General features: G+C 43.0%; 1 protein-coding gene across 1 annotated transcript; it reads left to right on the top strand.

Moving 5' to 3' along the window:
* Positions 1 to 7263: 7263 nt before the first annotated feature.
* LOC147004151 (PRAME family member 20-like) lies at positions 7264 to 11938 on the top strand. Its single transcript, XM_085838363.1, is given in 3 exon segments — positions 7264 to 7556; positions 7940 to 8509; positions 11368 to 11938. Coding segments are annotated over 3 exon segments (1434 nt in total).
* Positions 11939 to 12823: the final 885 nt, after the last annotated feature.

The raw sequence follows: 12823 nt of genomic DNA, 5'->3' as shown, positions 1-12823 counted from the left end.
TTGTTTTTTTGGTTTTTTGAGACAGGGTTTCTCTGTGTAGCTCTGGCTGTCCTGGCACTCTCTTTGTAGACCAGGCTGGCCTTGAACTCAGAAATCTGCCTGCCTCTGCCTCCCAAGTGCTGGGATTAAAAGCACGCGCCACCACGCCCGGCTGGTCTACTTGTTTTTATTAAGTGATTTAAACCTTTTGGCATTTTTGACCAACTTTCCCAAGATTAGTTTTCATCTAATCCTTTTGACCTTGAACCAAGAGTCTCAGAACTTTTCAAGAGAATTATAAGAGTAACATTAAGCTAATTAGCCTTATTACATATGATGGAAGTAATGTTAAAAGCTAGCTGTAGTGGCACACATCTACAGTCCTAACACTTCTGAGGTATAGGCAAGAGGATAAGAAGTTTATATTCACCCCAGTTACTCAGAGAGTCCTAGGACAGTCTGGGCTACCTGAGACAATGACACTCATTCCCTGGTCACAGAGTATGTGCCCAGCATGCCTGACACCTGGTTTTATCCTCAAAACTAAACAGCAGCTCTTACCATCTAATCCCAGCATTTAGGGCACTGTTTCTTAACCTGTGGAGGGTGACTCTTTGTGAAACCATGTCAGATATACTGCACATCAGTTATTTACATTACAGTTCATAACAGTAGCAAAAATACAGTTATAAAGTAACAACAAAATAGTTTTATATTTGAAGGTCTCCACTATATGTGGAACTGTCTAAAAAGGCTGCAGCATTAGGATTGAGGAGGTGAAAGTGGACGTGGGGGAATAGATAGATCAGGAATTCAAGATCATCTTGGTCAGCTAGCAAGTTTGAAGGTGGATTGGACTACAGGATATGATGATGCCTTTGTGTGGGTGGGTGAGTGGGGTCATGAAAAGAAAATCATGAATGGGTAGGTGCATCTTGACAATTTCTGCTCTTGGACCAGGTGAGATAACATTTCATTTGTGTTTGTTGATATGATTAAGTATAGAAACAGATTTCTTTTGTTTGTGGTTTTGTTTTGTTTTGCTCTGTTTTTCAAGGAGTCTCTTTCTGTAGCCCTGGCTCTCCTAGAACAGGCTCTTGTAGATTAGGCTGGCCTGGAACTCACAGAGGTCCAATTGCCCTGCCTCTGGAATGCTGGGATTAAAGGCCTACCCCTGACAACTAGAGTGAAATCTCAGGAACCCATGTAACCTTGGAAGATTCAAGATGCGGTTTGATGTCTAGTCTCATGCAGTGACAAGCTTAACATTCCTACCTGACAATCAGACATCACACACAACACAGGGAATGTATAGTTTAGATGGTTGTGTTTTGAGACAGTCCTGTACCATATAGGTAGGCTTGGAACTTTCTAGGTAAACAAGGCTGGCTTTGAACTTACAGAGCAACCTGCCTCTGGGTTGCTGGAATTGGGATGCCTATGCCACTACACCGCTCTGGACAATTAAAAAAAAAAAAGAAAGTTAGAAACTGCAATAGCTAAATCAGATGTTAAAGATAACTACTCTATTTGCACTTTCAGGCTTAGAAACTATAGTACTACCCTTTGGGATAAAAGAAAAATAGCAATAGCTGTTCTGTTCAAGGTGCCAGCCAAAATGTCAGCAAAGCTGAATGGTGAGGCTGGAAGAAAAGCAAGCACTTTACAGACCCACCAATAGACATTCTCCACCCAGTAGCAGCTGCTGATATCCAACAGCAAATTCAAGTCTGCATATAACAAAGTCCTGTCTGAAACAAATCAAAATGCCACAGGGTGACACGGGCTACAAGGTGGGTTTCAGTGGAGGGAAGATATAAAGACATGATTATATTCATAGACCTGTTTCTCTGGAATATTTTTAACCTTTTGATGTCAAAAATAGTAGTGAAAGGTTTAGGGTATTGTTATTTAGATTGTGTGTGTGTGTGTGTGTGTGTATGTGTGTGAGTGTTTTGCCTGTGTGCATGTGTGTGTGTGCACTGTGTGTGTGTGTGTCTGCAGAAGAGTCAGTTCCCTTGGAACCAGAGTTATGGAAGGTTGTAAGCAGCCATGTGAGTGGTAGGAACTGAACCTGTGTCCTCTAGGAAGTGCAGTAAGTGCTATTGACCACTCAGGCTTTTCTCAGCCTCTATTTCTATTTAAGGGAATTTTGTTTATTTGTTTTTGGTGTTTTTTTTTTCTTTTACCATGTGAGTCCAACTACTGTTAATCAGGCTTGACATAAAGTGTCTTTACCTGCTGAGCCATCTTCTTGGCTCTTGTGTTAGAGACAGGGTCTCATGTAACCCATGCTGTCTTTTCACTATGTAGCTCAGACTGTCCTCAAACTTCGATTCCTCTAGCTTTTACATCCCAAGTGTTGGGACTACAGGCTAGTGCATTCAAGTCTGGTGTTGTCTGGTATTGGTTTGGTTTGGTTTGGTTTCATTTTCAGTCTAGATAAACAGACTAAATCCTTTGCTATGTCTGTTCCCTAAGGCCTAAGGTGGTGCTCACTAACTGGGAAGTCTCAGTGTTTGTGACATGAATTTCCAAAACTTTTGAAATCACTTGATTTTTACAATTGAATTTCACTGTTTCCCTTTTAATTACTTTATACAAGGAAAACAGGATCGCTGGGTAGAGATTCCAATGTCTAACCAGCTAGTAGCAGGTTGCATTCAGGAGTTGCAGCTGTGAGGGGAGGCCTGAGTAGTAAAGTAGTTAAAGCCTCAGCAGTGCCAGTGAAGACACTGTCTAGGAACTTGGAGTCACTTGCGGGCTGGCTTGGATAGAAAGCTCTCTGTCCCATCTGGTAAGTTGCTTACCTCCATTGAGACCCTTCTGCTCCCTTCTCCCCAGATGAGGCTCTTGGTGGTGCCACCAGAGTCCTGCTCCACTGAGGTTGAAGGGTCAGGTCACTTCTTGAGCCCAGGAATTCTAGGCTAGTCTGAGCACTATCACTAGGCTGGAAGTGGTGCTGGAGGATCTCAGCACCGTCTACAGCCAATTTCTGGTAGCCAAGTGTGTATGCACTTGATATGTTATAATGTTGATTCAGACTCTTAGGTGAACCGAATGTTTTCCTGATTTTGTGGCAAACTTGTTATATATCCCAGGCTGGCCTGAAACTCACAATGGGTGATTTCCTGCACTCTGTATCACATGAATGCCTGCAGCCTCTGAAGCCAGAAGAGTCTTAGAAGTGGAGCTGTGAGCCATCAAGTGCCTGCTGAGAATGCAATCCCAGCTCTCTGAGCAGCCAGCTTACTTAGACACTGAGTTATTCCTCCCATCCCCCAACCCCTGTTATTTTGAGACATGGTCTCATTATGTAACCCTAGGCTGGCCTTAAATTCAAAGGTATCAGCCTGCCTCTGCCTTTCAAGCACTGCTGTGGTTAGATCATTTACAAACATGCTCAGCTTTGCCTAATCATTTTAATTTCTGCTTTTTGCTTATTTTACTAATTACATTTTTGCTTGGTTTTTTTTTTTTTTTTTTTTTTTTTTTTTTGGTTTTTCAAGACAGGGTTTCTCTGTATAGCCCTGGCTGTCCTGGAAATCACTCTGTAGACCAGGCTGGCCTCAAACTCAGAAATTCACATGCCTCTGCCTCCCAAGTACTGGGATTAAAGGCATGCGCCATCATGCCCTGCTGCTTGTTTGTTAAGAGCTTGTTTGTCTCTGCCTAGTCCTTGTTGTCCTAGAACTCAATAGGAAGACCAGGCTAGCATCAATGAGTTTATCATGCTATTGCCTCTAGAATGCTGAGATTAAAGACATGCACCCCCATACCTGGCTATTTTATATTACATTTAAAGCAAGACTTTAGTGGCACAGACTTGTAAACTTGGAAAACCAAGGCAGGAAGAATATGCGTTAGAGGCCAGGATAAAGTACGCAGGGAGACCCTATTTGAAAGAAAAAAAAAAAAAAGTGGGAATATGCTGTGGAGTGCTCTCCTGGGATATGTGTGGAATGCTCCCACCCAAGAGCCATTGACCTCTTCATCAGAGTAGATCTGGTTACTTGACCATAAGTATTGACCTTCCATTATGGGAGGGACATTCGACCTTCACCTGAGGTGTTGTCCCCATGCCAGCTGTATGCAATTCTGTCTTAACTGCTCCAGGTCTCAGTAGGCTGAGCATATTGGAGGGGAAGGTTAGCTGAAGAATGGATTCCATCTTTGCAGCTATGGGAATGTCATGTTGGAGTGTTGGGTGGGACTGTGTGGTGACTATTTGGGGGTCACTTAGGCTCCTGTATGTAACCTTACCCATGAACCTGTATAAAAATCTGATAACATCATTGGCTGGTCAAGTTGAACTTGGGTGAGAAGCTCCCATGTTACTATTGGTGGTTTAGCTGTGGTGACAACTTATTAGTTCACATCTACCCAGGGATTGTTCATAGAACTGGGTTGACTTTTGCCTTGTTCACATTACAAAATTGTTCCATCACTGAGCCACATTCTCAGCCTACTTTGCTTATTTATTTCAAAATATTCATGCACTGCTCACAGATACCAGAAGAGGGCCCTGCATCCATTGGACCTAGGGTTACAAATGACTGAGCTATCTATGAAAGTGTTGGGCATCAACTTCGGGTCCTCTGTAGCAGCAAACATGCTTCATCCTAGTGTGACAAAGTGGGGCAGTGTTTGGTTCTTGTTTGGTAAATACCTGGTGATGAAATGACATCTCCTAATTAATTATACTTATTTTGAAGAAAGAAACACTAGAAAGGAAGTGGGTAATGACTTTGCAAGTTTGTAGAACAAAGCTGTTTAGGGTTGGGGAGCTATAGTTATAGAGTTGAAAGTTCAACGAGGACAGAAACCAGGTCACTGAGAGACTTATAACCTGGAACTCTGTTTTCTGAGATTGGGGTGGGGTGGGGGTGTCTCACTCTGTAGCCCCGCATGGGAATCACTATGGAGTATGGGTTAGTCTCAAACTCAGGAACATCCTCCTGCCTCGGCCTCATGATGATACATGTAAGCAGCAGACGTGAAAAGGTACACTTTTCATTAAAACCTACAGAAAGCTTCCAGATGTGATATTGAACCCTTGATACCAGCCCTTAGGTGGCAGAAGTGGGAGCATCTCTGAGTCTGAGGCCAGCCTAGTCTACATAAAGAATTCCAGGCCAGAGCTGCATTAAGAGAGACTGTCTAAAAAATAAATAAAATAAAAATTTACAAAAAATCTGAGGCAAACAATGTTTTTTAAAACAAATATTTATTTTATATATGTGAGTGTACTGTTGCTGTCCTCAGACACACGAGAAGAGGGTATCAGAACCCATTACAGATGGTTGTGAGTCACAATGAGGTTACTGGGAATTGAACTCAGGACCTCTGGAAGAACAGTCAGTGCTTTTGTTGTTGTTGTTGTTGTTGTTGTTGTTGTTGTATCACCACAAGTAGATTCTTCAAAGCTTGGGAGTGAAGTCTAGCTGCTTCTAGAGACCATTAGCTTTATGGGTTTCAGAAAGGCCTCAACCTGAAAAAGAGACCTATCCATCCTTGTCTCCAGAGAAAGATTTCACTGCCACAGCTCCACTTCCAGTAGTTTGATGGCTAGAGAGCAGGTCACAGCCAGCCTCCTGCTGGGAAGGCCACAGTCAGCCAGACAGTGCTCTTAACTGCTGAGCTATCTCTCCAGCCCATGAGACAAACATTATTAAAGTTCTCTCTATTTGGAGCTGAGAATGCAGTACTGCACAAATTATATGATCCTAAATTTTAAACTTCATATTTTACAGAATTGGATTGTTGTTGTTATTACTGAGATGGGGGTCTCTCTATTAAGTTCAAGGCCAGCCTGGACTACAAAGAGAAACCCTGTGTGTTGGGGGGGGGCAGTGAGAATGGGGGCTTTCTGGCTGGAAACCAGGCATGTTGCTCCAAACTTTTAATCTTTGCACTGGTTAGGCTAGCAGATCTGAGTTCAAGGCTAGCCTGGTCTATCTACATGTCTACAGAGTGAGTTTTCATTCTGACTACATAGTAATAAGACTCAGCCTAATAAAGTACATGCATACATACATAAGGCTGGGAAACATATATAACTATCTATAGATATGCACACAGGTAAAATGCCCATACACATAAAAAGAAGTGTTTAAAACACCTTAATTTTTATGGGTGTGGGGAGAAATGCATTTAATCCCAGCACTCAGAGAAAGAGACAGGTGGATCTTTGACTTTGAGTCCAGCCTTCAGAGTGAGTTCCAGGACAGCCAGGATTACACAATGAAACAAAAACAAGACAAAACAAGCCCACCTTAATTAAAACAAATAAACCTCTTGGTACTTGTGTCTTATAGTTTTGTGTTCTGGGTTTGAGAATACTGCTTTGTTGGCATCTGCTTCTACATCATTGCCAACTAACCACTAGATACCTGTGCAAGGCACCAAAAGTCTTCATGCTCAGTATGCCTGAAACTGGGTGTGGATTTAAATATTTTGCTACTACTTAGCACAAATGAGGAAGCCTTTTGTTTCTGCAAGAAATATTAGAGCCTCCATATCAGATAAATTCGAAAAAATATTTAATTTGTATACACTGTTTGGAGAGACATCAAGTTAGGGCAAAGTTAGGATATCTTATTGAAGTTTCATGTAGCCCAGGCTGATGTCCACTTTGCAAAGTAGTTGAAGCTGGGCTTGATCCCTTGATTCTCCTATCTTTCTTTTGAGACAGGGTTTCTCTGTAGTTCTAGCGGTCAGGGAATTGAGAGACAGTTAGTTTACCTTCATATATCCATGTGCACCATGTGTGTGTCTGAGAAGGTGCATCAGATTTCCTGGAACTGGAGATACAGTTGTTACCTAATATGTGAAGGCTGAGACTCAAATCCAAGTCTTCTACAAGCACAACAAGCACTCTTAATTGCTGAACCATCACACTAGCTCTAGACCTCTTGTGTTTCAAGTGGTGGGAGTACAGGTCTGTGCCACTACTTCCAACAATACAGCATTTTGAGTAGTGAGAAAAACTACCCCAGGGGGTGGGTTTAAGTCAGCTTCCAAGATCATAGGGACTCCCTTCCCACTGGGAATGGGTGATAATGAAGTAGGAAGTGGCCAGTGCTGCTTGGGAGAAGATAGCTACTGCAACCAACAGTGAGCACTGTGACTTTGTGCTCAGTGGAACCTGGCATGGAATGAACAGGGACTGTGGCCCTGTGAATGGTGAGAAGGCTTGTCTAAGCATTAACATATAAATAGATGTTCCTTTTTTTTTTTTTTTCGAAGCTTCTCTAGGATCTTTATCCCTCAAGAATCATCAAGATGAGTAGCAAGCCCTTACTCACACTCCAAAAGCTGGCAGCACAGAACCTTCTGAGGAATGAGGCTCTGGCTATCAGTGCTTTGCAGTACTTACCTGAACTATTCTTACCACAACTGTTGAAGCAAGCCTACGATGGTAATCATCTTAAGGTCCTGAGGGCAATAGTATCTTCCTGGCCTTTCCCTCGCCTCCCTCTTGGAGCTCTGAAGAAGAGAACACCCTACTTGGAGACTCAATTACAAGTTGTCTTAGAGGAGGTTGATAAGCTGCTTATCCAGGAGGTTCACCCCAGGCAAGGAAGACTTAGGTAGACTCAGAGGGTAGCCCAGAGAATCTAGAGCAGAGATGAAGGGGAGTCAGGTGTGGAAGGGTACAAGGATGTGGTGGAGGATTCTTATGCCAGCAGCTTGGAGAACCACAAAGGTTTTGGCCATTGCTGTGCCATCTTGGAAAGGGCTGTGGAGTATGCAGGACTTATTTTGGATACAGCAGTAGCTGAAGGACTGCCCCTGCTTTCCATGGGTATTAGAAGTGGAACAGAGACATAGAGAAGAAGACCATGGAAAAGAGTGAGACACAGAATGGAAGGCCAGCTTCAGTCCTATAATAAAGACACACTTTAGATATTGTCCCCTTGCCTAGCTACTGAGACTTGTTTTTCTGTTTTACCCACAGGGAGTACAAACTAGAAGTGCTGGATTTTCGGTCTGTGGGACAAAACTATTTGAATGTGTGGCCTGGGACCATGGATGACTGGTTACCCAAAACCACTCAAACAGATCCTTGCTGTTCTAAGACAGTAATGACACAGCCCTTGAAAGTAGTAGTGGACTTGCATCTCAACAATAGGGGCCAGAGTAGGCTGTTCTCCTACCTCCTTCAGTGGAGTGATAGGAGGAAAGGGTTGTTACAGCTGTACTGTAATGAGCTTCAGATCTGGTCACCATCCCAACAAAACTACAGGAAGCTCTCACAAAAGGTGAACCTGGACTATGTAGAAACACTGGGCCTGCATTCCTCCTGCAGTCCATCCTTCTTGCTTAACTTTGCTCCTTACTTGCACCAAATGAGGAACTTGAGTAAACTTGCTCTCTCCAACATCGGTGAAGAACGCATTATCTCTCCGGAGAAGAGGAGGTGTATCATCACCAGGTTCACCTTGCAGATCCTTAAGCTGGAGAGCCTCCAGAAGCTGCATCTAGATGCTGTCTGATTCCTTGAGGGACACCTGGACCAGATGCTTGGGTAAACACATGCTCTGCAGAGCAAAGCAAAGCAATGCCTTATTCCTTTACATTAGTGGGTCCTTGGGTCCTTGCTGCCACTGTAGGTTGGCAGTGCCGAGTCATTAGCATATCAGGGTGTCATTTTCATCTCTGCTCTGGCCTGGAGAGAAGTCTCACATAATCACTAATGGAAAGATGCAGCCCTAGCCTGGGGTTGGTGGTCTTCAAAGAGGTGCATGCTAAGAAGCCCTTAGAATTCAATGAGAAGCCGGGCATGGTGGCGCACGACTTTAATAGTCCCAGCACTGGGGAGGCAGAGGCAGGTGGATTTCTGAGTTCGAGGCCAGCCTGGTCTACAGAGTGAGTTCCAGGACAGCCAGGGCTATACAGAGAAACCCTGTCTCAAAAAACAAAACAAAAAAAAAGAACTCAATGAGATCTAGTGAGTGGCTTCTGCTGTCTTCCTTAGCTAGCGTGTTTAAACTAAGAGGGAAAGAGACAAGTGAAAAGGACATTGTTACAACTAACTGTGTTAGGTCCCTAGCTGTGCTCTATTCAGCAGGCATGTGATTGGACACATCAGCTTGCCTACAATTTCTCATATAGAAAATACTGGAATTTTTCTTTAAATGTAATGGTGGTTTTTTTTTTTTTTAATGTTATCCTATAGAAATAAGTGAAAAATTCCAAAAGTTTTAACAGGCACTTCCCTTGGAGCCAAGCTGAAGTATGAATCATTTTGCCTCTCTTGATTCTGACTGGTCTACATATTTTCATTTTCTCATAACTAGATTTATATGATGAAATTATTCAATCAAAACCTGTATCTGAATAGTGCAGGCTTATTCATGATGGTCGAATTTAAAGTCTTTGAGCACAAATTAAAGTTTGCCCTTTTTGAAGGAATAGGAAAAATTTGCTATACAGATGTTTTGATATTTTATGTGTATGTGTGTGAGTCTGAGTATAGGTTTGTATATCACTTGCCTATGGAGATCAGAAGAAGGCATCATCGATTTGATCCCCAGGTACAGTTTCAGGTGAGCCACCATGTGGGTAGTGGGAATTGAATCCACATTCTTTCCAAGAATGGCAAATGTTCTTACCTACTAGCACCTAACTTTGTTTTATATTGGTTTTGTTTGTTTGTTTGTTGTTTGAAATAGGGTTTCTCAAGCCCTAGTTGTCCTATAGACCAGGCTGCTGTCAATTTCACAGAGATGCACTTACCTTTGTCCCCACTCCCTGTGCTGGGATTAAAAGCAGGTGCGACCTTCATCACTATATTCTAAGCCATTTATTTTGTGTGTTTCAGGGGAGTGGGGAGGGAAGCCTATAGGTCTTGTGGAGGCCAAAGGACAACTTGCAAGAGTCAGTTCTCTTCCTACTACCATGTAGATCCCAGGGATGAATCATAGACTGTCAGCCCCTTTGGGGAGAGGTACCTTTATCTGCTAAGCAGTCTCACCTTAGAATGGGCTGGGTTTGTTGTTGTTTGTTTGTTTTTTGTTCTGTTTAATTTATTATTATTATTATTATTTTGGGTGTGTGTGTGTGTGTGTGTGTGTGTGTGTGTGTGTGTGTGTGTATGTAACAAGGTTTCTTCACGTAGCCCTGAATGTCCTGGAAGTCATTCTGTGGACCTCTGTAGATGTTCTGGCCTCTAATTAGGAGTTCTGCTTGCCTCTGCCTCCTGAGTATTGTGATCAAATGTGTGCAGCTATGCCAGTGCCTGGCAAATACAGAAGATGCTCATAGTCATCTATTGCATGGAACACAGGGCCCCCGATGGAGGATCTAGAAAAAGTTCCCAAGGAGCTGAAGGGGTCTGCAACCCTATAGGTGGAACAACAATATGAACTAATCAATACCCCCAGAGGTCGTGTCTCTAGCTGCATATGTAGCAGAAGATGGCCTAATAGGCCATCATTGGGAAGAGAAGCCTCTTGGTCTTGCAAACTGTATATGCCCCAGTTCAGGGGAATGCCAGGGCCAAGAAGTGGGAGTGGGTAGGTAGGGGAGCAGGGCAGGGGGAGGGTATAGGGAACTTTCGGGATAGCATTTAAAATGTAAATAACAAAAATATCTAATAAAAATTAAAAATTAAAAAAAAACAAAACAAAAACAAAAAGGTGTGCATCACCACCACCAAGCAGGAATGGGCTCTTTTAAAAATGACTTCTTACTATGTGGCCCTGAATGGCCTTGACAACCTTACCATCTTATTTCTTTTGTCTCGGCTTCCTGGTGTCAACATTACAGTTGTGAGTTGCAATACTCAGCTTTTTTTTTTTTTTTTTTTTTTTTCCTTTTCAAGATAGGGTCTCACTTTGTTGCTCTGGCTATCTTGAAACTTACTGTGTAGACTAGGCTGGCCTCAAACTCACCGATATCCACTTGTCTCTATATTCCAAGTGCTGGGATCAATGATGTGCACTGCTGTAACCAGTTACCTTACCCAGTTTTGATGACTTTTAGCCTGGCTAGGGGATGTGTAGTTGGGAATGTGAAGTGGTGAGGTTAGGGAGTTGCAAAGGCATGAAACACCGGACAAAGACAGGTTGTTCTGAGGGTGTGGTTGTCCAGTGGGTAATGCAAGGCTTGTGCCAGATCTTTGTTGGGTTAGTCCTTTCTGTGTGTGCCCTGCTCCTCTTACCATCACTTGGTTCTTGCTTGACAGTGAGGGAAGTATGTGCAGTTAAGGATGGTGGCAGACGTTAGTACAGATTTTAGCATGTAGACTCTCATGTAGCATCATGGCTACTGATCTGTCACACAGTTATAATTTTGGCCCACATGGTCCTCCTGTATCATTCCTGGTCTTCCTCCTGTACTAGCCATCAACTCCAAGAACTGTCTGCTTTTTTTCCTCATTAGGTCCATGAAGACCTCCTTGAATGAACTGGCAGTGACTCACTGTAATCTCTCAGTATCAGAATGGAGCCATCTTTCTGAGTTCCCATGTGTCAGTCAGTTGCAACAACTGAATTTGGAAAATGTCAGATTGACTGGTTTAAGTCCTGAACCTCTCCAAGTTCTGTTAATAAAAGCTGGACCCACCCTGGTGGGCTTGGACTTGGAGGATTGTCACCTTGAAGATGGCCAGCTCTATGCCATCCTACCTGCCCTGAGCAAGTGCTTCAAGCTCACCAAGTTCAGCTTCTACGGGAACCAAATCTCTATGCTTGCCATGAAGGACCTACTACACCACACTGCCAGCTTGATAAATCTAAGGCTGGAGCTATACCCTGTTCCTCAGGACAGTTATGACTACCATGGTACTCCCCTCATGCAAAGGATGCAACAACATTGTGATGAGCTTATGAATCTACTGAAAACCATTAGGAATCCAGGCAGAGTCTTCTTCGGTACTGACCGCTGTGATCAGTGCTGCAATAGATATGTCTCTAACAAAACCATTATGTGTAATTGTCAGAGATCTTACTAGCTGTATGCAAATATCAGAAACCTTGGTGGACACTGGAAGATGAAAGGCAAGGTACAGGTGTCTAGTAAGGAGACACACAACGTTCAGTTTTAGATTGCTTGCTGACATGTTGACAAGAATATTGGTTTATATTTATAAAGTTAAGAATGTTCTGTGAACAGCCACTTGAAATAAAATAAGCTGAAGTTTCTCTCATATTCTCACCCTCTTTTTTGGGGGGGTTGGGTGGGGGACTCTGTTACATCTCAACTGTGTGGCTGGTTGTGGCAGATACATGAACCTAAAGATTGCAGTAAACTCTGGTCTGATGGGAGTGTATTGAAGATGGAATCCAAGATAATCAGGACATGAAGGACAATTGGCACATTGAAGGAATTAAGAGGAAAAGGTACTGGGGCTTTTAAAACAATTTTAAATTTTTTTTAAAGATTTATTTTGGAGTGTCAGTGTCTTGCCTACATGTTTGTATGTAATGCCATGCATATCCCTTGTCCTTGTGAGGCTGGAAGAGGGGATCAGATTCCATGGAATTGGAGTTACATGGAGTTATGTGCTCTCATGTGGGTGCTGGGTACCCTATCTAACTCCTCTGCCAAAGCAGCAAGTGCTCTTAACCACTGAGTCATTTCTCTAGTCCCATTAAAAAAAAAAGATTCATTTTGTATGTGGGGCATGTTTGTGAGAGCTTGCAGGTAGAGCTCTGATTTCTAGGCAAGCAGGGGCTACAGATTGAGATTCATATATAAAATCTGTGTATGTGACATGAATGCAGGTGCTAAAAGAGGCCAGAAAGCATGTGTGGGGTGGTGGTGGTTGGGAGAATGGTCGGTAGGATGGGGCATGCCTATGCATATGAGTATCAATGCCCTTGAAGCCCAGAAGATG

Source organism: Mus caroli, unplaced genomic scaffold (assembly GCF_978045245.1).
Source record: "Mus caroli unplaced genomic scaffold, Mus_caroli_1 scaffold_6, whole genome shotgun sequence".
Lineage (NCBI taxonomy): Eukaryota > Metazoa > Chordata > Mammalia > Rodentia > Muridae > Mus > Mus caroli.
The sequence above is the reverse complement of the archived record's forward strand: the minus strand, read 5'-3'. Positions and strand labels throughout refer to the sequence as shown.